The sequence below is a fragment of the Bombus bifarius genome, unplaced genomic scaffold, assembly GCF_011952205.1.
Source record: "Bombus bifarius isolate JDL3187 unplaced genomic scaffold, Bbif_JDL3187 scf7180000007973, whole genome shotgun sequence".
In the NCBI taxonomy this organism is placed as follows: domain Eukaryota; kingdom Metazoa; phylum Arthropoda; class Insecta; order Hymenoptera; family Apidae; genus Bombus; species Bombus bifarius.
Window position 1 is genome coordinate 4461578 of NW_022884359.1, and position 24103 is coordinate 4485680.

A 24103-nucleotide genomic window follows, 5' to 3' on the forward strand; every position below is an offset into this window, starting at 1 on the left:
GAATACAATAGTCAGACAATGGGGAAAGCGTAGCTTTCGGCCGGCGGTGGCTGTGGCTCGGACGGAGAGATCGTAACCAGAGAGATGCGCGACAGCGCTGGATTCCGTGGCTTTCTAGGGGGAGGAAAAGGTACCCTGGAAAGGATGAAACTAGCGTTCTCTATGCCCGGCGGCGGAACAAAGGTACACGTTTAGGAATAGAAACTGCACCGTGCTGTCGGAACAACATCCAAATTAAATTCGAGGCGCCCAGTAGAATCGAGCGGATTCTGTCTTTTTTCTCAAATTGCCCGCTAATTGATCATTAATCGCTAATTTAATTAATGTATTATTGTACCAGTGTTCAATAGAGAAACCTGCAGACGTTTATTGTTAGTTGACCTTATTGTTAGTTAGGTTCATTATACTTTACATGTGCTTTCATTAATAACAATCAGTGTTTCTAACAAAGAAATAGTTCTCATATATTTTGTACTAAACTATTTTCGTTCGAGTAATGTGCAATATCTTACCAATAAATATTCAAATAAGAAGAAATCATCTTTACAGGAACGAGGAAACAGACATAGAATTTGCAGGATGTGAAAGGTACACACTTTATACGATATTACTTCTCCCACTTTGTATCTTGTTTGTAAAATAAAGCGAAAATTTGTTTTTTAATCATATCTGTATTTATGTATCCCAGATCGTTTAAATGCAATTTCATTTAATTTCAATGCAACACAAGTAACGAGAGCATTTCAGGTTGAACCTCTATCGAGTATTTTCCTGAAATATTATAGAACACTGGAGATCTTTGAACGTCGTGTTCAAACGCACAACCATTTAGCATGGCATGTGATATTGCAAACTGTTTTATAAGCCCGGCTGTTTCTCTTTCCCCTCTCCTCTCACCCGCTAGCTTCCGTCCTTTGATGCTCGTGAACCGAAGCAACCAATAAAGGTTTTCGAGGACAGCTGTATCGACAGCAGCGATTCATTTCTTTTGACTATCTTCGAAGTTGGAATCCCTGGATCAGTCAACGCGTTTACGCGCACAAAACACACGCATACGAATAGATCCAAATTCTTTGACTTTCATGAAATTTAGAAATCATCGGCTTGAAGGGTAGTCACGTTCTCTCGAGATTGCTCCTTTGAAATGTGGTCAATCGTAGCACGTTTCTACCTTATCAAACGTCTCCCGCTCTTGGAGAGCTTTCATAAAATTTAATAGCTCACCCGACATCTCTTCTCACTCGATTCGACATGTATTACCTTGCGAAAACCACGCGTACTGATTTCTCTTCCATATTTCTATGGACAGACGAAATATTTAAAAAACAACTCAAAATAGAGCGTCTCCCGTACGCGTGTAAACACGGCTAATTCGAGCTAGTTCGATATACATTTATGGCGACGTGTGTCTAATACGCATGTAAAATATTAAAACACGCTATTTCTGGTGTTTTTTTTTTTCAAGATAACGAGATGCAACGACAAATAATAAAAACGTGTATCTGTGTGATTCTCGAAAGCACAATTAAAATCTTGTTAACTAATTCTACATTCCCCGCGGTCCATTCTCCATTCTACAAAATCTCTAATTAATTTCGCAGTATACACTGCTTCGCGTATTATCATACACATTATCATCATTTCCATATTTCCACCTATTAAGTTACATCGTGTTACGTTGAACGCTTCTGATCCACAACTTTCGATTCATTCTCTTCTTGTTTTATTGCAAACAGCTTCAAACTATTTCATAACAACCCATCATTTCTCTATCAACTCGAAAACTTACTAAATTCCATTCTTCCTAGATCTATTCTCCTAGGAAACCTGCAACTCCGTCGTTCTATCGTCGTATTGTATTGTAGAATCGCGAACCTATTATCTTTTATAGTTGCTCGTCCTGTAGCAATTCTTCCCGTAACATAAAGAGATTTCGTACAAGTTCCTCCATTGCACGAAAAGAAAGTGGAAGATGCAGTTCTGATTTTGCACAGTGCAGCAAGTAGAAATTCAATAGATAGCTGAATGGTAGAGAATGTTGTAGAGATTGTTACGATGGGCGTGATCTATGGGTGCACCGTGACCCGGCCGACCCCACAACTTTCTCCAGGTATCGAAATGTCTTCGACAGCTTTCCAACTCAATCTTTTGTTCCTCCTGGAATAAAAAGCATCCCTTTACAAGCTGCATCGTAGAATCGAATCAAATTAAGCGATTGCGGATCGAAACTTGATGAAATCCCAAAATAGCTAATACATTATTATTCATTCAAAAATTGGAAATATTACTTTCGAACGCAGTACGCTATCGTTTGATTTTATCAAGTCATCTGTTGATTAGAGATCGAGTTAGCTTGATGTATTATCGATTGCAATACACTTACCAATGCTTTCTCTCGTTTTCGTTGCACTTGCTCGGCGAGTTCGGCGATGTATTCGCGATTCTCAACCTCCAACGATCGCAATCTACAAAAGCGACGCAGATAAGCTTGGCAGGTTTCAATATTTTCAATATTATTCGACTCGTTTGTCATTTTCATTACGTCTTCTTACTTTTCAAACACATTGATCCGAATGACTTTGGCAAATGAAAAAATATGTGACACGAAAGCTCCGCATTGTTTTGCTCCTGCATCCCGGACACGTGTCTCGTGTAACGCAACAAATCGAAGTTTCGTCGAAACGAATCACGCGTTTTAGGTCGTGTTCTGAATTTTTGGTGTACAAAGAAAGCCGCTCGTGCGTGAACAACATCTTTTCCCAAAACGTTTAACCGGAAATTATAGTTATCGATCGAACATTCGATCAGAAACGGCCGAAATTGTGGTCTATAATCGCTTCGCACATATTGAAAACTGCGGTGAAATTGCGGATAGTCGCAGGTGAGGCTTTCGCCTGTACCGGCTGATATAAATATTCCGACGATAACTTTTGATTTCGCTGGTTCAGATAATGGCCGCAACATTCATTACGATTCGTATGGGAAGTTACGATAATACCAGTGTTGTGAAATTCACTTCAAAATGAACGCGGGCTATTTTCAAATGCTCTCAAATGCTATTTTCAATACAAAAAAATAAGTTTTAATCCGCTGGAATGGATTTTAAAATCCAGCGCAGAAAGCAGACTAATATTTTGACAAAGTAGAGTATAAATGGCGAAAAAGGAAAAAGGAACGACTCTTGAAACAGCTTTCTTGTTGAAAGGAAAACTCTTCTCTATTTCTCCGATAAACTTCACCGGAATCTATAAAACTTTCATCGAGTCACGTTGTTGAAAAAGTTGGCAAACGTCACGGTGTAATGTGAAAGCACGTTAAGAGAATCGTAAGAAGCAAGAAAAGTGTCTACAAAACAATGGTCGCCGCAACGATAGCAGCCTTTTTTACGACGTTAATGTATGAAGCAAACACGTTTGCCAACTACTTGTTACCGCGCTTCCACTTACGAGAGAGACCTGCCGCAATACAAACTTCTACAGCCCTCAGAAAACTATTGCAATATTGTTTGTGAACCATACTTGACTTTTTACGCGAATATTATCCAAGTACCGTAGTTTCGTGCAATTTTATCAATGTTTTCTCGCGAGCAAATAAATTTCATGCAGTAATGTAAAACTGATGCAATATGAACTATTCAGAACCCACATTGTTCGACTTCATAAACTGAAAAGCAGAAAGAATAATGATATTAGCGCGAAAAGAATTTTGTTAATTTATCTTGGAATTTGCTGTGCAAGTTGAACTTTAGTATTTGAATTGGAAATCGTGGAAGTAAATTAAGAAATTGTTAAAAGTTGATCAGTTTGATCAATTTACAGGAGGCTCGTACGATGACGCAACAATTCAATAAAAGTAAATAAATAAAATTCGTGATAAAATGTAATGAAACGACTTTGCTCTTCGTTTTCGTGAAATGAATAAAGTACTATAAAAAATTATAAAATTATAAAAATTATAAAAAAATTATAAAAATCAATTTACGTTCTTTAAAAATTCAAGCGTGAATTCGAGATAATTCCTTGCCCATCTGTCCCGGAAGATTTAACCAGCCTCTCAAAGAAGAGATAAGCGCCATGTTACCCTACGAGACTACGTCGGACAGCGATTCACTGAGGGTATTTACTTTTTAATAGTTACTAGCGTGCGAGACATTATGCAGATAAAAGTCCAGAAACTCCGATGAGAGTGCAATATTTTTATTCTACAAGGGCTAATCCCTCTTTTTTGCGATTAGGATGTGTTGGCTTTTTACTAGCTGGAAGAAATCTTCCTCCATGTTATAAGGAAGAGAATAGAAGATAAATCGAAAGTAGACCAACGAAAACAACGGAGGTTATAACGATCAGAAAACTTTCGGAATAAATTGAAGTTCTATCGAGTTGTTGGAAAATGGCAACTTCCAACTTTCCAGATATTTAGAATCTGCATAACTGAAATGGAACACGAACCACTAATTAAAAGGAAACACGCAACGAGCCAATGGAAAAGAATTTTTTTATCTTCCAGAGATACTTGTTTTAAACTTGTAACTTTATAAAGAAGTTACAGAAGATCAAGGTAGAAACTGTTGGAAGGTTTGCTGACCGTGTCTTTTTGGCTCAACATCAAATTTTGTTTAGTCGCTGGACTGACAGTAGAAATAAGTGCGAGACATTGTTCCGCTGTCTTTTCTTTTCTCAAGAATCGTTCTGCGAGATAAGAGTCCCTTCATTAACGAACGCAAGAATCGAATTAGAACACCCATTTCTAGAATTTTCCTTCTCTACATATCTTCTTTTCTCGCTGTTATTTTATGAAGGAAAAGAAAACAATGGTGTAATAGATTAAAAATGATCGATTATCGAAAGGTTCATTTTAGAACGTAAAGAAAAATATATCGCATCGATTCTGTCACCTTTTCTTCTACGAAGGAATCGATAATCAACGATGATTAATTGCACAGTGTTCCGCTGACGTCCAATCATATTATAAACAACGTAACACGCCGCTAGCGGCTGCTTCATACAAAATTCCATTAAACGCTATCAAAGTGTCTCGTTATACATTAGTCTCTCAGTGTTCCTATCTGTAATCGGTACAACGACGTCATGATAAAACAATATTCCCTATGCCCTCCACTACATTATTTCAATGAGCACAGAATGGCAAAACGATTAATTGACAGCGTAATAACGCTACTTTACAAAATTTCATGTGCAAACTTTGACGGAAGTTCGCGCTGATCCAGAAGTCGTAGACGTGCATGATGTCAGCGAAGAGAAACATTCATCAATATACCAATGATAAATCTGAAACGTCAAAGATTGAAAAAATTATCCTCTAAGGAATAATGGATCTTGAATCTAAAATTATGGAATAACTATAGAATATAATTTTAGATTCTGCAAATGTAGTTCTATAATTGTAGAATCTATGAAAATATTATTATATAATTCCATATTCTACGGCTGACATTTGATCGAACCAATAAAGTAGTTATTATCGTGATTAAATTATTCAAGACACATTATTCTCGAGAGGAAAATCCTCTCAGACTTTGATATTTCAAATTTGTAATTGATATATTGGTATATAATTATAACGCGAATATATAAGAGGATTCAAAAAACATTTTCAATGAAAAATATTTATGATCGATCTGAAAACCGCCAAAACCCTCAAATTCTAACGAACAGCGATTTAAACTGTCGCAAATAAATTTTCTTTAAACAAGCGTGCGTTTCAAGTAGAATTAGTCGTGCGCTTACGCTCGTTTCGTATTACACAAATCGAGTCATAATACGAAACGGAAAGCGTAAGATCACAGAGGGGCGGAGAAGAAAAGCAATATCTTAAAGTGCAAAGAGAGAGTAAAAGGGAAATGACTGACGTGAACGACGATACTCGACGAGGCAGCCGTCTCGAACGATTTTTCAACACTTAGTTGCCGAAACACCTTGAAACTAGTGGAAAATTAGGGAGAGGAGGGAGATATTGCAAGCAAAACTGTTGACGAACATACAGAGCGACAGACTGTAACATTGACAAACATTCAAGAGGAAGAGGGATGCTAGAGAGGAACCGTCAGCTGAACTTGTCGAGGTCGAGAGAGTTCGGGTCAATGGGTTGATTACTGCTGTAATGCAGTTACATCCTCCGAGTAGCGTAACAACGCTAACCAGACCTGCATTGTAGGCTCATGGTTCGTCGCATTTTGATATGGCGTGTCTTTCGACACGTCGAGATTGAACTCGACACGATAATGAAACTTTGAACACCTGGCGAGGAAACTGAAAATTATTCATTACCAAGCAACAGAACAAAAAATCATGAATGGGGAACGTATCCACAGATCAAAACGATCCATAAGATAAAAAGCTAACGTACAATAACAACATTAAGCATGGACGAAAATGTATAAAAAATCGGATATTAGAAATGAACATGATGCATGTAATAAAGCGTTAACGAGTACCTAGAAAATTCATTTTCAAAACATAATACGTACGGGTCTATCGTGTATCCAGGTCGAGTGGCATCGGTGGCAACGTGACGATTGTTTTGCAATTGCGATTGCGAGCAATATCGTCTGCTAGTTAAAAGAGGGACCAATTCCACGCCCCCGGTCAATTCGTACACCTGAACTTCCTCGTTGTAGGGATTTTTTGAGTCCTGTATCAGCTGCATATCCGTAGCGATACCTAGGAAATAGACTGACCTAGAAACCGGATGCTGACCTTCCCACGCCGACACCGAGAATTTCCATCCGTTTACCTGGTTCTGCTTTATCATCAAAGAACTTGTTCATATTCGTGACGGGCAAAGGATTAATACTCCTTCTGTGTAGCCTTTCGATGGTCGAATTGCTCGTCCAGCCCTGAAAGGATTCAACGTGATGACTCGCTGCAACCGATGCAGCTTGTGCAGTGCAAATCGAATCGACTTAAGTCAGACAGGAGTTCATTGATATTCGCGTCTTCGATTCGAGTTCATCGCTTCTAACATCTACCAACGTAGCAGTGTTCCAACAAAGTGCCATTAGATATAATCTTTCAAACTTTTTCTAGTCTACCAACTCTTTGGATCTTGTTAAATCCATCGCTTTCTAGTTAGGATGCATATCTTGATAAAAGTAACAACGCCATTTATTGAGTATCGTTCGTCAAAATCTGATGAAGCTGAAATTAGAATCGTATCTTGATTCGCGTTGACTTAACCACTGAAAATATCGATCGTTCAATCTGCAATGTCGAGTAAAAAAAAAGAAAAGAACGAAGCTCAGAAGGTTGAAAACTTAATTAAAGGGAAAAATTCTTCAAATAACTAAAAACGAATAAGAAAATCAAAGAGTAAATCACGAGGAAGGGCAATAGAGCTGACAAGAAAAATCTATCATCAGATAATCAGTAATCGCTTAGCTAGTCTAGGCTTGACTTAACGCGGTTGCATCGTTCATTCATCAACGTCATTCTAGTTAGCTGGTTAGTTACAGTAAGGCTGTGTGGTTTATTAAGAAGAAAAACAGAAAACCTTCCATAAATTCATGCCCGGAAGCAGCTTCATGCCGAGAAAGAGAGAAAACGTAACGGTTTTGAAGAGGTGAAGGAAGATTCACGCGCTGAGGGACCTGCAGTGGAAAGGATGAAGAGAAACAGGGAGTAGGAAGGGTGATAGCGAGAGGACGAGTTTACGTACAGGAAGAAGTAAACTTGGCTGAAGTGGAACGCGCTAATAAATTTCAGTTTAAACTTTCGGGCTATGGAAGCTGGTCAGAGGATCGTTCAATTACGCAGTAACGTGGCACAGTTATGTGTTTGTCGTTCAGGGATGTTACAGCGGTTAATTAAAAATTAAGAGTTTCATCCTTGAGGATGGTTGACCAGGCTGAGGCTAAGAGGCAGAGGAAAGCCCGAAAGGAGATTGGGTTGGATAGCGTGCTCGATTGAAGCCGCGTCTCCACGGAAACGCAACCGCCGTGCCTCGAAAGCATGTTCATATAAGCGCTAATTTCCACATCAAACGCTGTTTACCGACACCCACTGTATACGATGATATTCCAGCTCGATAGAAAAACCTACAGCCGTTCCTACCGACACGGTACGCGTCGTTGCATTCGTTTCTATCACGGGACTTTAACCTGCGTATGCACAAGTCGTAAAAATTCAGACGGAAAACCCAGCACGCCTTGATCTCGTCTCTGTACGGTTCGAAGGATTCAATCTCCCTTTGCTAATGGCTCATGCAATCCCGATCTACAAGCTCCATGTAAGTGTATAAATACGAACGAAGGTGTACGAACAAAGCCTATGTACAACTTTCCAGCCAATTTCCAACAAATTTTAACGTTCAGGTAAGAAGAATCTATGAACAAGTGAACGATTAGTGTATGCTAAAGTGATTCCTAGCTATAAATGAAAATTAAACAGACCGGGGATAAATAAACATAAATGTGAAATTTATAAGAACACAAACCCAAAGTCCCTAATTACAAGCAAATTTGAGAACGAGAAACAAAGCCTGACTAACAAGCTGATCGTTGATGGGTCCTAGTATCTAACGCATCGAGGAATATGCGTACCAGAGATTCGAGGAAGCGCGCACCCAGCAACTTGGGATCCCTCCAAGGAACTCCACCCGGACCAGGTCGACCCCACGGCCAGAGCGGTGCCAGCTAAGCACACGGCGTCATAGCATATTAAGCAGTTTCCAAGGTTCGTTTCCTACACCCACAAGGTGGCTGCTTCGCATTCAAGCACGTGCTCGAAATCATTGCACCTTGTATCCTAATATTCAAGATGAATTCACCACTTGAGCATTACGATAAACTTTTAATAGACCATTTACTTGTTACACATTTAGACACCTTTGTACACATGATTTTTCCGATACATGTCACTGGAATTTTTTTCGAAGAAAATACGAACGTTCGAGTGTTAAATTCATCCCGCAACATTATCAAATTTTCGATTCTTATTCATGTAATTTAATTTCCCAAAAGAAAGTTCGACAGTCGATTCAGAATGACTAATGTCTAAAACAAAGGGACAACGCGACGTTGCCGTCTATTTTTCGTCGGAATTTTCCAAGGAAATTTTCGCGTCTCCTTGCAAGAGAAATTGACTTTCTTGTTGAAGCTAGTAGAAACGTTTCTAACTTTACGTGATCGGGGAACGATACGTCTACGGTCTGACCGGAAACGGACTATGTAGACGTTCTGTCTTTATCGACGTTATTGCCACGAAAAAGGTGTTTCGCGTTTAGCGTACAAGGAAAGACCATTACGAAATTTCTCTTACGCAAACTACTACGATTGGACTTTGCTCATTTCGAAACGTTTGTAATATTACATTATTATCGCACGAACTTTTCATCTTTATAGAAACTAGAAAATATCCTGAACTTTTAATGGATTACGAAAAGTGTCATTAATTGGAAACGTTAATTATTATTATTTAGGACTAATTACTGTTTAGAAGAAAGGATTTCTGAGAATCATCGAGCTTCTGCAATAATAAGTTTCTCGATGAACGTAAAGTACTCAATTTCCTGCGACCTAATACAAAATTGTGAGAAGTTATACAAGCAAATTATCTTACTAATCGAGAATTATCGTGGAGAAAGATCTACTCGAGGTTCGTTAACTAACAATCGTTAAGCATGTAAAGAACATCAATATGATCCGATCGATTTAAGTAAAAAGTTCTGAGCGTTTTTCGCTAGATGTCTTTAGTGAGCCATATCTCACGATGTGCACATCGCATCGAGTCATAGTATACACCGATTTCAAGGTGATATTACGCATCAAAAAGGTTCTTTGTCAGTTTTGTGTTCGGTGAAGCCAGTTGTGTGTTACAGCGTTCGAAAATGGAGATAAAAAAAGAGAAAATTCGATACATTCTTCAGTACCACTACGACCAAGGTGAAAAGGCGGAGCAGGCGGCCAAAAAAATTTGTGCTGTTTATGGACCCAGTACAGTATCGAATGCAACAGCAAAGCGGTGGTTCCAACGATTCCGTTCTGGTAATATGGACGTCGAAGATGAGGCACGCTCTGGTAGGCCAATCGTCGAAAATGTGGATAAAATCATGGAAATCGTCGAGTCGGACCGGCATGTGAGCACTTATTCCATTGCCCAGGAACTGAAGATTAGCCAGAAAACCGTTTGGAACCATTTGCATAAGGCTGGTCTCAAGAAGAAGCTCGACGTATGGGTGCCACATGAATTGACGCAAAAGAACCTTTTGGACCGAATTGATGCCTGCGATTCTTTGTTGAGACGTAACGAAATCGACCCATTTTTGAAGCGGATGGTGACTGGCGATGAAAAATGGGTCACATACGAGAACAACAGCCGAAAAAGATCGTGGTCCAATCGCGGTGGGCCGGCCCAAACGATCGCCAAGCGTGGATTAACGGCCAAGAAGGTTTTATTGTGTGTTTGGTGGGATTGGAAGGGAATCATCCATTATGAGCTGCTCCCATCGGGGCAAACACTTAATTCGGACCTCTATTGTCAACAACTGACCAGACTGAAGCAGGCGATCGACCAGAAGCGGCCAGAATTGGCCAATAGGAAAGGTGTTGTGTTCCATCAAGACAACGCCAGGCCGCACACATCTTTAACGACGCGTCAGAAGCTCCGAGAGCTTGGCTGGGAGGTTCTATCGCATCCGCCGTACAGTCCAGACCTGGCACCAAGCGATTATCACCTTTTTAAGTTTTTGCAAAATTTTCTTGATGGTACAAAACTGGCCTCAAGAGAGGCTTGTGAAAATGAGCTGGTCAAGTTTTTTACCAATAGGGACGAGGACTTCTTCAACCGCGGAATTATGAAATTGCCTTCAAAATGGACAAAAGTAATCGAACAAAACGGCGCATATTTAATCTAAATCGAATAATCTTGACTATGTTAATTTCATCGTCGAAATAAAGCGAAAAAGCGCTCAGAACTTTTTACTTCACCTAATATAACGTCACGTCAAGGAATAATATTATTCGTAGATTTTCGTGCCCGGAATTTCGTGAACTCATCGTCCTTGGCTTCCCGCGCGGCTTTTGCTTTGGTAAGTTGTTGGTATGGATAACATGGTAACGTTACTTCAGGCGAGCGAAACAAATTTCATTCAGAATTTCAGGTAATACAGTGAATTATAACATTCAGATTGAATTAACGGAGGAATTTCAAAAGAATTTCATTTTCATTAAAAATAAAACAACTTTGACTTTCGTCTGCTTCGTATGATTCTGTTAATTTTTAATCAGGAGAAGCTCTTTAGTAAAAATAAAGCACGTTAAATGTAATGTTAAATTAAATGTTAAAAGGTAAGATATCGCTGGAAGAAAAATGAGATTATTTGTTCTAATGAATTAGAAAAGTATAATTAAATATTTACTTGCAACGACAAAATCGCTAGCACGAGAATAATAGGTTAAATTATTGATGATAATTAACCGTGTCTACTTGAAAAGCTGGTTATGATTAAAACTGTAGGTTGAGAATGATTAATTCATGTCTTTGCAAATTGTGGCGCATTTCATGCATTAATATTAAAATACTTAATGAAAAAGCAATGAACATTTTCAAAAATGCCAAGCGGTCGGTTGATTAAAACTCTTTAATTTAATGCAAAAATTGAGTGACTGTAAAAAATCAATTAATAAAATTTAAATATGTGATTGATTAATAAAAATCGGAACTTCGACGCGTGTGTTTTCCCCGTGAAATCGATTTACAAATTTTTGTTTTTAACGCCACTCATAATGAATGAATAGCATCCAATTTGCGAAAATATATTCACTATTATCGCGATTTTGTCCATGTCTGCGATGCGGTAGGAGTGGCAAGTTTTTTAATTCGTCCTTAATTGAAATTTATTACGAACATTGAAAAGCTCGAAAATCGGCAAAAATCGTTTAAATATTTACGCTCGTGATTAATAATTTCATTCATACTTTGGATTATTTGCATGTATTTTTAATCATTAGGTTAGTAATCCCAGTATCTATGCGAAAGATATTGCGCATGCAACAAACTTTTTATCAAGACCAGAGAATGTCATTGATTGACAGAAATCCATTGCCTGCGAATCGACAGTGTAGCAACGTAAAAATGACAGCAAAAATAGCAAAAAAGCAGGGAATAACCACGTATCGCATAAAAAATGTCAATGGTTATCTAGTCAGAGACGATCGAATTTATGTCAAATGTAGTGAAAATTATGACATATCTCTTTATCCAAGTTCGATATTTTTTTATTTAAATGGTACATAAATTGTTTAAAACTTTACCTGGCTGAAATTATGACACTTTGATAATTCCGGGGGTTCTAGAGGAACGTTTTTCTTTCTAAGGGTTGCAGCACAAGGAGCACCGCCACCTGGTTTACCCCAAGGCGAATAATTCTCCAAGATTTGCTGGAGCTATAAAAAGGAAGAAACAGTTATTTAATTTATTGCTTGATTGATTGATTTACAAATTTCTACCTTTTAATGATAAAAAAGTGTAGATAAATGTAAAAGCATATATGTGAACTAATTAGAATTAACATGAAAATAAATGTATCCAAAATAGGCAACACTGTTGGGAATACTGCACTGGCGCGTTCCGCTTGTCTGACGCTACACAGATTGATTCTGCTGAGCGCTTATCGAGTCCATATTGTCCGCACAGTTTTAAAGGGCGAAGTTTCCTTCAATACCGTTCAGCGTGGTTTTATAAATCTGCTGAAGATTTGAACAAAACTGAACTTTCTCTTTTCACCAGCTTACCGTGGATATCAATATTTCTCCAGTGAAATCTTATGAGATAATAACTTTTCCCAAAACACGGTTGCAAGTACGTTAATATTTTGATAATACACTTTAGCAGATGGAAAATTTAAAACCCGAATATATTCCGTTGGAATAGCATTAAACTAACTTTAATATTTTGCGTTTAGATTACTTTAATGCTTAGTGTAACATTTTATAATATTTTCCCACGTAATTCTAGGTTAAAGAATTACGGAGTTATATAAGAAAAAACTTGAATAATGCTAAGCCTTAATAAATGCCATTTAAAACAAAAAAGAAAATGAACCGCTTTAAATTCCTGTTCTAACTTGGTTTTAGCGAAACATTTTCATTAGAATGTCGAGTAATCCCTTTCTGTGAGCATCGCAATGAGACGTGCCTTTTAACGCACAAGAAGTACAAGTCACGGATTTTGGAATTCTCTGTTGATTCATCACTGTAATCTACGGATAAATGCTCCTGTTTATTAATATTTAAAGAAAAGTTCCTTGGCACAGCCTTTATAGCATACTACTAATATTCAACTGTTCTTAATCCAACGTTGGCGCTTCAAGGTAAGTAATTCGGATGCACATTACAACCCTGAATATTTTAATCTTTTATTGAATTTCGCTGGCTAGCCACTACACACATATGTATCTCCGACCAGAAATTCTTCCCTGTAGTAAAAAAGAAATTCGAGCTCACACTGATAATACCCATTTCTGGCGTTTTTGTAATAAAATGGATATTTACAACCCTTTTAAAGAAAAATTCCATCTTTCTAAAACATGCATTAGAACTAAAATAAAAAAATTTTAGATTATATTAAAAAAAAAAAATTTGAGCCTTGCAACTATTTTGTTTTGTATTTTTATTTTTTATTATTTTTTATATATCATTAAAACCCATAGGAAATTTAGGAACGTAACTAAAGGAGTTATTACTTTCATCTACTTTTAATCATACTAAATAATGGTCTCCCATTTTAACGTAATAGAAATTTCTGCCTGTCAACCCAGTTGTCGTTTAACAGTTTGCGATTCATCATAGCGAAAGAAATATAATCCATTTACATTGGATATCGTTAGAAATGATGGATAAAAATGTAGTCCAACTAACAATATCTAAAGGTACATGCGAGTTCCATTAAAACCAGTGAAAACATTTGCGCTCGTTAGTGAAATATTTCTTACAACTACCAAGGCAAATATACGCAGTAATTACAGCACAGCTACTAATGATACGGTTTATACAAATTACGCTCAACGATTCGCTTTAACATTCGCGAGCTACGTAAAAAAAGGAATAACATTTCAATTGCAACGAAATCTAAACCGTAGCGAGGTATAAACCACTTTACTGAAAATTTTAGTGCCTTTTAATAAAACGTTCCGCTGTAAATCATTTCCATTAAGTTGTGTATCAAACGTTGTTGGCAAAATTTACAGCCGAGAGAGAACCAAAAACATACTGTTTTACTCTTCGACTATTTTCGTGCAGTAAACTATGATGACAAGCCTAAGTGCCATCTAGCATTCTCGATATTGTTCCCCATTTCTATTTTACAGGGCTTGAATGGCTGTGACCACATGAAATCCCATTGTAGCGTGAAAAATCTTTTACACAGCCTCGTAAATCTCCACGGTTATTGCCGAGCTTTCGAAGAAATGTCATCAAAGGGAAAAAATAAGGGTTGTTGTCGATACGAATGTGTACTGTTGATCTTCATTCGATCGCCGACAACCACACCAAACGAAATTGGTAAAGCCAAAGAGGCTCATGGTCAGCAAAGGCCAGTGACGTGAACGGTGCTCGAGTTAACATAATAGTCATTTACGACGCATACTTCTCGCTGTTCACGGTGCTTTTGACGTAGCAACTCCTCCTTTCGTCGTCTCCACGAGGCCATTCCCTCTTCAACAGCCCGCCGTTCTCGTTCCTTTCTCGTATCCTCCTCCACTTCCGGTACGTACGTCGCCTCCGGGATATCCTGCGCCATCTCGGTCCCGGTGTCTTCCTCTTAATAAAAGGACGAACAAATCACGAGCATCGTGTGTAAGGGAACACGTGCTACATACGTGAGCAGTTATGCTAAAAATCAAATGGACGTTGCTCAAAAGTGGTTAGAGAACGAACAAGCTTGCTTTATCTATATCTCTTGCTAAAACTGTTGCAAAACTTTTGTAATTTTCCTAATGTACTAATCATTAAGATTACGAAAAGATTTTGCTTGATAACTGTCGAGTAATTATTAATTGATTAGATACTATCAAATAATTAGTGATAAAATTACGTACTTGATAACACTACATTGATTCCTAATGATAAAACTTGAAATGTCTACTATTTATCTTTAAGTAGACGAATCGAGAAAATTACAGATGCAGATATTCAATATCAAGAGACAATATCAAAACAATGTGACAGCATCGTGTCGCATGACAAGGCACTTGGTTCCGTTATCATCTGTTATCGATTTAACAAGTTATTATTCTATGAAAAAAGACGCGATACTAATCTGCATGGCTATATAATAATCTCTCTCACGTAGGAATATTAACGCCTAGAGTTATTCGCTGATTCGCGCGATACTTTTATTTCTATTCTTTTCCAGCTGAATGTTACAATCGATCTTTCAATGTTTTTAATAATTTTCAATTACAATGAAAGTTCCCGGACTTTTGTACGATATAGCTCAAATTAAAACATCAAGTAAACATGTTTTACGTGATGAAACATTTTACTAACAATAAGTGAATTTCTGTATGATGAAAATTTATCTCGCGACTCGTACGAAAAATTCATTTATTTCATTTTTTAACATAGCATAAAACATATTCGGTGTAAAAGTTTAGGTAATAACAACGCTAATTTGATTGGCTTGAAACAGAAAATACGACGAGAAGAACGATTAGTGGACGGGCAAAGTTCATTTCCACAATATAATCATTGCCTCCTACTGTTAATTTTAATATACATATATTATTTAATTTTTTAATTTATCTTTGAAAATTGGTTCCATTCGGAACACATTCAATAGAAATACGAGTAACATAAAAGAATGTTACGTTCGATTTATCCATAAAAATATTTTCATAACGTACTCGAGCGGGAAATGCGAATAGCTGAGAGTAAAATGAAAAAAAACTTCAGGATATGTTTGCATAAAACCATCAATATCATTTTATGTGGAAACAACGATCGTATTACGAGGTGCTTCGAAAATTTCATTTTTGTAATGAAAGATTATCATCGTACATTTGAATTTTTCGGATCTAATGAATCTTTTAACAAGAGAATTTTCATATTTAAAAGAGCGTAATAATTTTTCAAATTAACGTAGACGAGTAAATTCACGAGGAATTCAACGCAACGTGCTTTTCAATATTAAGACCATTAACAATGTATATACAATTGTTGCGATCTGTAATGCTAAACATTTTACTTTCAAATAAGCCACAAAATCGTTTCTCTCTGTCCCGAATCAAACACGGTAAGAAAATACATTCGATTCGAGATAACTGTTAAAAAATTAAATACCTTTGAATAAAACATTCTGCATAAGATTACGTAGCGACAAGTTCCTCCCCAAAGAAGGGGAAAGAAATTCCTTCATCATTGAAGAAGAAATATACTACTTCTCATAACTATAGGAAACAGTGTTTTAAGCACTCAATTATTATGAAAATGGGGAGAACATATGTAAATTACGTAATCACATGACTTATATATTTTTCGAGTAATTGTCTCCAATTGTCTTCCTTAAATGCAAGATAATTCTTTAAATGTTCGAGGGACGCTCATTGATTCGATGAAGTGCACGTTGCCCTCAATTAGAATCAGACCGAAGCTCTAACATTCTTCTGTTCTACGAGCTCGTGCACCGTTATTTTGCAAAAGGTAACATTAACTTTAATACTCACGACGATGCAGAAGTTTTGCGTGTCACGGAGACGTGGCTAGATCCCGATACGGGTAACAGTAACTCGGAAAAATATTTGGTAAACCGATTATATCCATACAAAAGTTGTTCACCTGACGATGAGAGCACGCGACTACCAACCACCCCGTGAATCCACCCTGACGTCGCGTCGCTTCGACGAAGTCAGCCACCCTGTGCTGGTTCCCGACGTCGATTCTCTACACTCCACATACCAGTACATCCCCTCGACGTACACTGTTACTATATGCGTCACGTTTCACGTCGTTACCATCTACCACTATACTACTCGACCTTCGACTGCTGGTTCGTGACCAGGGCCGTGAAGTTTCACGGAAGCACCCCTAACATCAAGACAGCGATTACAAAGGCAACCTATGAGCATTGGTTCAGAATAAAAAATATTTAAAGTATGCTTACTCAAGAAAATAGTTTGCGTCATATGATGAGGACTTATTTACTAAAATTGTGGGTGTGGATTTGCTAGGTTAGCTACTGCGGTTTATCAAGATCTTAATTATCAATTATATTATTAATATAATTAGGCTGATTTAAATATATTAATCGAGTCAATTTTTACTTAGGTTTGCGTGCTAAGATTAGTTCTGATTTCGACTTGTACAATTCTGCGGTGTACAATTTGTGGAATTAGTCGATAGTAAATTATATTGCATATCTCAATGATATTAAATTTCAACAGACGTTGCATAATTAGATATATCATATGTCATTAACCTTTTACCATGGTATCGATCTATTAAGTACGTGTGACTATTATGTTGAAAAATACTTCTTTAATTATATGATTGCCATATTTACTGTTGCCATTCATGATATAATTTATAAAAAAAACTCCGAGATTATTTAAATCTAAGTGCGTAAATTCAGAGAACGGAAATAAATTCTTGTGATTCATATTATGCAACAATGGAATATCATCTGAAACTGTTTTACGACAAAAAATTGAAAAAACTATCGCTGGAATACAAGTATTTGCTCAAAATTACCTGTTCCCTTTGCTAAACGTACTACGCACGAACATGCAAAGCATATTTTTCTGCTAAAGTATCTTTCTTGTATTTACTTTACTGTCATGCTACTTGCAGAAAGGGATTTACAAGCATATGTATACATTTTTAAGGATATGAAAAGCAAGCAATGTGAGCTTCAAATTCAAATTAAGAAACGTTCGAAAAATAAAGTACAAAAAAATAATGCTACTTGTTCTGAAAATCTTTTAGCAAAGATTTGAAAAGAACATGGATACATTTGTACACATTAAATTTGAACTTTTATCTTAACCACCTTTATATGCAATGAAATAAGGTGAAATATTATTATTTCGTAATTCTTTCCCTGCTTTTATACATCATGTACATTAAACACTAATATGTAGTATTATGAAAAATTATTTATTATAAAGATTTTATAAATCTTGAGAAAAGTTATGAGTGACAGCATAATCTACTTGATCTTAACCCGTTGGCAGAAATAGAAAATAAATTACAATTTCTGAGATTTCAAACAATTCCTCCAGAGTAGAATGAAATAAGAAGTAGAACATGTTAACCTCTTTGGCGTAACAGATTGTCGGTAAAAATATTCCAGCCAATATTGTTGATCTAATTCAATACGAAATGTTACAAATAATATTTTTCATATTGATATGTAGTTTCGTTGGCGTTCGCTCTGCCAATCTCGAAACAGTGAGTGATGAAGAGCTTATAAATCTTATAAAAACTGAGAAATATGTAGTCGTACTTTTTAGTAAGTTTTGATTAATGTTTACACGTATTTTTTCATTTATCAGAATGAAAGAACGTTTTTCATGATAATTGATATTAAGTTTATTTATAATATAAATAATATCTAATCGTAATAAAAATAATATTTTTAGTGAGAAATTTGATAAAATTCATTCCTTTAAAGAAATCTTGGCATAACCTATTGACTGAACTTCTATCTTTTTTTAAATTTCTTTTTCCTATATATTGACTCTTTCATGCTAAAAATTATAATTCATTTAACTAGCAGTTCTTATATGTAAAATGCTCAAGTACGGATAATATTTACAGCAAGCAAACAGCGTCAATGCACAACGTGTGATAACTATAAGAATGAAATGATTCATTTAATACAAGATCTAAATTCTTTATCTACTGGGGTTGTGGAAGCTATTGACAGTCAATTGCTTCGTGTCTATAGTGACGATAAAGAACCAGCACTTGTGTTCTTTAGGCATGGTGTGCCTTTATTATATGATGGTATAGTCATTAATATTAAAAACAATATATCTTAATAAAAAATGCTTTTATTAACCTATTAATTCCCATTTAATCACCTTTTTTAGGACCTCTGAATGCTGAAGAAATTTTAACTATGTTCAGTGAAAACAAGGAACCTACAGTGAAGGAATTAACTGATGATACATTTGAACATCTAACACAAGCAAGTAGTGGAGCTACAACCGGGGATTGGTTTGTTATGTTGTAAGTCTTAGGTTCCCCATAATGTTTTGTATGTATGCATATTTCTTATTTGGCAGATATTTAAAGTACAATTCTTTTATAAAAACAGTGGCAGTACAGACTGTGTGGAATGTAGTAGACTGATTCCAAGGTGGGAGGCTGTAGGTGCAAAACTAAAACGAAGGGTTAATGTAGCACGTATCAACAAATACACAACTGGAGCATCCACGGCAAGAAGATTTAATGTTTATAAAACTCCAGAATTTATATTGTAAGTACATAAGAGATAAATAGTAAGCACGCCATAAGATGCTATAATGATAAACAGAATTAATGATACAATTTGATGTTTTAATATTTAACATAATTTATTTTGTACTTGTAGCTTTAGACATGGTAAAATGTATCGTTATCAGATTCCAAAATACGACGTTAATTCTTTTACATCATTTGCAAAAGAATATTACAAAAATGCACATGCTGAGACTGTCCCAGTACCACAACGACGACTGTAAGTTTGAACACATTTATTAGTAGATTCAAATTTTTGTACACAGATATTAGTGTAATACAATTATGATATAAATATGTTCCCGTTTCAGCGATGATCTTGGAGAAACAATTGCGAATTTCTTACATGAAAATCCATGGATCAGTAGCATAGCGATCGGCGTATTTATTATAATTTCCATAGCTTTTAAATTCAGACGCACAACTGAAATGGCACAAAAAAGGGACTAGCCATTTCGTGTATCAAAGACATATATTATGGGTACTGTATCAAGTTATTATTGATCATGATTTTATACAAATCACAATATATGTATATACATAGATAAGATGATTAAAGTTTTTAATTACAGTGAATCTCTTATTTTTATACTTTTAACAACTCGCATAATTTTTTATTTTCGTAATTATATATATATTTGATCAGTTCCCGTAATATGAATATTCTAAAGAGATACAAAAACATATATATATATATATATATATATTTTATTTCTAACAATTGCATTTTTTATTTCGTATAAAATATGTATAATAATCACTGCAAGTCTAATCTTTTTTTCACACAAATGTTTTCTATGTTTTACAATAAATACTTTTGAATAAAAATTATTGCTGTTACACACATGATGGCATCTACTAAAAATGATATGCATTTCCCCAAGAAAGTCATCTGAATCCATATAACAAAATTATAATAAAATTTTATATTTACATATACCTATTTAAAAAATTAAATAAAAACAGATTGAAAGTAATATATTTATTTGGGTAAACGTTGTACTTTAACTTATTTATGATAAATAAATGATTTTAAATGAATTTATATGTGAACTCCTTCACATTCGTTAGGTAAGACATATACTTCCTTTATTACTAGTAGAAAAATAAAGTAAAAATATAATATCAAATGCATCAAGATTCTTTGTATTTTTCTGTAACTTAATGATTTCAGAATATTTATGTTTTGCTTTATATTTTATATTCTTCATAATTTGCAATAATGATGTTCTATTCACTCACAAGATACTCCGTGCTACTAGTAGCTTTGTGCATTGTAATGAGAAAATGTTCACTCTCTGTGATAGTTTTAGACTTATCAATATAAAATATTGCATCTATTTTAAACATTATCAATTGATATATTTATCCTAAAGACAGTAGATGAATCAGTTAATGCCATTCTGATACTATTCTCAAACTTTTCTTGTATGGATGAAAATTCCATCATATTGCTTGGCTTTGAATCAATCCAAAATCCATCAAATTCATAAAAAAGATAACAGTAAAGTTGATGAAATGCGCGAATTGTTGGAAAACCCTTTGAAGAATTATAAATATGAGTCTTGGCACTTCCATCCCTTAATAATCTTAGAGCCATGCTTGTTAAATTTATGCCCACTATGGCAAAAGCATAACCATAACGTGGATGTGTAGAATGTGATAACACGTGTGTTGCAGCACTGGGATACTCTTGAGCAAAATAAACTAGATTTTCTAATCCCAAAATGCCCATTCCACGGAAATCTGTTTTTGGATCATCACCCTGAAAGCCGATGTGTTGCCACTGTTTGGTAACTCTAGCATCTAAAGGCTCATAAGGCATCAACAAATTCCATAATTTTAATAGTTGGAACTCATGCTCAGAATTGTCAGCATCATATGGTGTTTTTCTAAGCTCTTCACATTCCACACAAAGTTGTCTATAACCCCAAATTAGTTCTATACATTTACCAAATGACTTGGCAAAGTCAGGGTGAGCTGTTGGATTTACTTTCTTAGTCACCAATATGGTTATAATAGCTTCCTTCAAAATTTTTTGCTTTGTCTGTTTTGTGATTGCACGCTGATCAGCGAGATCATTCAAGTAGACTATAAGAGTTTTAATATTAGCATTCCTAGATAACTTAAGAGATTCTTCTACAGCTAATGTTCTCGGTGCTCCAGGTAATTCTCCATAACAAATTCTTTGAAGTTCACACATTCGTGTTGTGTGCCTTAATAACCATTTTACAATGGGTCTGAAATACCAGCACACCAATGACCAGAAGTATATAAACATGTTTTCTGATAATTAAGAATCTTGATACAGGAAAAATTCAAGTACAAAATTTTTTTATATTCAAGTGCTAATTAACCTCATCCTGTCATCGTATCTCGACATATACAGGTTTTGTCACTAATTTAAAATAATGAGACTTGGAAATTAACACTTTGAAACGTATTTCGATAAATACGTTTTCCTGTTTTCACCATTACAATTAAAATCAATGCACATAACCTGTGCAATAATGTATTTAATATACATGTATGACAGAAAGTTTAATTTTGGTACATGAAAAATAAACTAATCTGTTCAGTTTGTTTATAATTAACAAACTTTCGACTTCTATGCTGCTATTACAGAAAAATCATTGAGATTTCTTAAATATTTAACTTGAGTAAAGAGAAATCAATAATAACCTATTAAATCAACATAGTACCGATAGCAGAAGAGGTCACTCACTACTCACTACCGGTACAGTCATCCTGTATCAAAAATTCAATATAACACACATACCCACGTTGTATAGAGTTAGGAGATTTTCTTTTAGAACGAAGCATCATAGACAATCGTGAAGTGACTTTAAATATTTTTATCTTCCTTATAAGGCAATTGGTATAAAATTACTATATCACCTTGAATATCTACCCTTACAAATGTACGATATTTATAAACATATATGGAATCAAGTTTTTTATAGTAACTTAGACATAATGAAAAAACAATGTCATATAGAAAAAATGACGTATGTAAAGTGAAATAACTTCAGTCAACCAGAGTTTTAAATAATCCATCATTGATTAGAAAGTTTGTCAAATCAGTAATTTTAAGAAAATATCATAAATGGAAAACGAGCATGAGTCTTCGACAGAAATTTCAACAGATAGCTCAAGTAATACCGACAGCATTCAAAATGTTGACAATCAATGCATAGAATTATCCAATGAGGAGCAAAGGATAAAGGATCAAGCGGACGTCGATTTAACATTGGATCTAGGAAGCATGTTGCCAAATTATGATCGTGTTTCTGAGAATGAGAATGATGATTCATTAGAAAAGCTCTCAGCTGTTCTTGAACAGCCAGAAGACTCGGTGATTTTAGAGGGCGCGCAGTCAGTAGAAGATGGCCAAGATGATAAAGATTTAAAGTACACACTATGTTAAAAAAACCTTTGTCAATTAAATAAAAAAAAAAAAAAAATATCACACGTTATATTGAATAATTTTCGTAACTAACAGCTACATTCTTCGGGAGCGAATAGAGTCGCTCAGTGAAGTAATGAGGAACTTAAAGGAAGAATTAAGGAAGGAAATAGAACTTTGGAAAAAAGAAAAAGGGGAATTGCAATTTTTACGTGAAAAGGATGATGCATTGGCTTTGGAAGAAGCAACTGCAGCCGCACGTGCAGCTGCAGCAGCCTATGCTGCCGAATCGCCATTATCTAACAATCTGGGTAATTTTTCTTAGGAAACGAGATGTAAAATATTTGAATAATGTTTTAATAACGGATTCATTAATTTATGGTAAAGGGGATGTTTTAGATATCTCATCAGAGGATGCGTTCAGAGAATTGACAATACTCGAATATGAGAAACGTTTGGCTAAATATCAAGACGAATACTCATTTATTCAGGCGGAAAAGCGTTATAATGCCCGATGGAAAATGATAGCAAACGCGTATAAGCAGAAATTGATGGAAGTGGAACGACTCTGTAACGAGGAATTAGAGAAAGTTCAAAAAAATGTGAATCATTTGCAACCGCTGAAAGAAATGGTATCACAATGGTATCTCGATGAAGAAAACCATGGTGATTCGATCAGAAGAACCGATTTTGCTGCAAATGTCCAGAAACTCAATACTTTCAATGAGAATAATATGCTCAATCGTCACACATTGCAAAAGATAGACGCGGAAGTCAATATGGCACCAGAAATATTCGTTGCTCGATTCAAATCCGACGATCCAACAAAAATAGATAAACTTTATGGATAAATCTCTTCCCATACTTATAATAATACTTTTAATTCAACGTTTTCGGGATACATTTGATATACACATATTCGTATTACTTCTCACATATTAGAAACAGAATTACAATTTACATAAATCTTAAATTTTAATTTTAGACGCCATTTTGAATAAATAAATAATCTATCGTAAAAAAATATACATACCTTTACATTATTTCATGTTGTTACTCCGTGAAGGATATTTCCATTCATCATGAGAAATTTTGATAATGCAGTTGCATTCAAATTAAGGCAAAATGTCTACGCTTCTCTAGGGGCTACGGATATGGGAAAGTGATTGCAAAAGTTTTGAAGAATTACCGATACATACTATATAATTTTGCAAGACTACAATTGTACAACAACTTTGATGCAA

At 35.5% G+C, this 24103-nt stretch overlaps 4 protein-coding genes across 4 annotated transcripts; 2 read left to right on the forward strand and 2 right to left on the reverse strand.

Moving 5' to 3' along the window:
- Positions 1-1485: 1485 nt before the first annotated feature.
- LOC117216737 lies at positions 1486-17244 on the reverse strand. Its single transcript, XM_033463700.1, has 7 exons — positions 16678-17244; positions 14601-14845; positions 12269-12400; positions 6754-6856; positions 6488-6680; positions 2384-2465; positions 1486-2157 (listed from the first exon to the last, which is right to left on the reverse strand). Exons 2-7 carry the CDS (start codon positions 14751-14753, stop codon positions 2011-2013), a joined length of 810 nt encoding a protein of 269 aa, XP_033319591.1. The 5' UTR covers positions 14754-14845; positions 16678-17244; the 3' UTR covers positions 1486-2010.
- Positions 17245-18234: 990 nt separating this feature from the next.
- LOC117215322 (thioredoxin domain-containing protein) lies at positions 18235-20029 on the forward strand. The gene is made up of 6 exons (XM_033461695.1): positions 18235-18461; positions 18770-18958; positions 19045-19183; positions 19272-19433; positions 19548-19673; positions 19765-20029. Exons 1-6 carry the CDS (start codon positions 18332-18334, stop codon positions 19901-19903), a joined length of 885 nt encoding a protein of 294 aa, XP_033317586.1. The 5' UTR covers positions 18235-18331; the 3' UTR covers positions 19904-20029.
- A 391-nt stretch (positions 20030-20420) lies between these two features.
- LOC117215314 (ELMO domain-containing protein 2) lies at positions 20421-22364 on the reverse strand. The gene is made up of 2 exons (XM_033461690.1): positions 22233-22364; positions 20421-21693 (listed from the first exon to the last, which is right to left on the reverse strand). Exons 1-2 carry the CDS (start codon positions 22277-22279, stop codon positions 20796-20798), a joined length of 945 nt encoding a protein of 314 aa, XP_033317581.1. The 5' UTR covers positions 22280-22364; the 3' UTR covers positions 20421-20795.
- Positions 22365-22472: 108 nt separating this feature from the next.
- Positions 22473-23734, forward strand: LOC117215343. The gene is made up of 3 exons (XM_033461711.1): positions 22473-22864; positions 22956-23170; positions 23247-23734. The coding sequence occupies exons 1-3, from the start codon at positions 22560-22562 to the stop codon at positions 23708-23710; spliced, it is 984 nt and encodes a 327-aa protein (XP_033317602.1). The 5' UTR covers positions 22473-22559; the 3' UTR covers positions 23711-23734.
- The last annotated feature ends 369 nt before the right edge of the window (positions 23735-24103 follow it).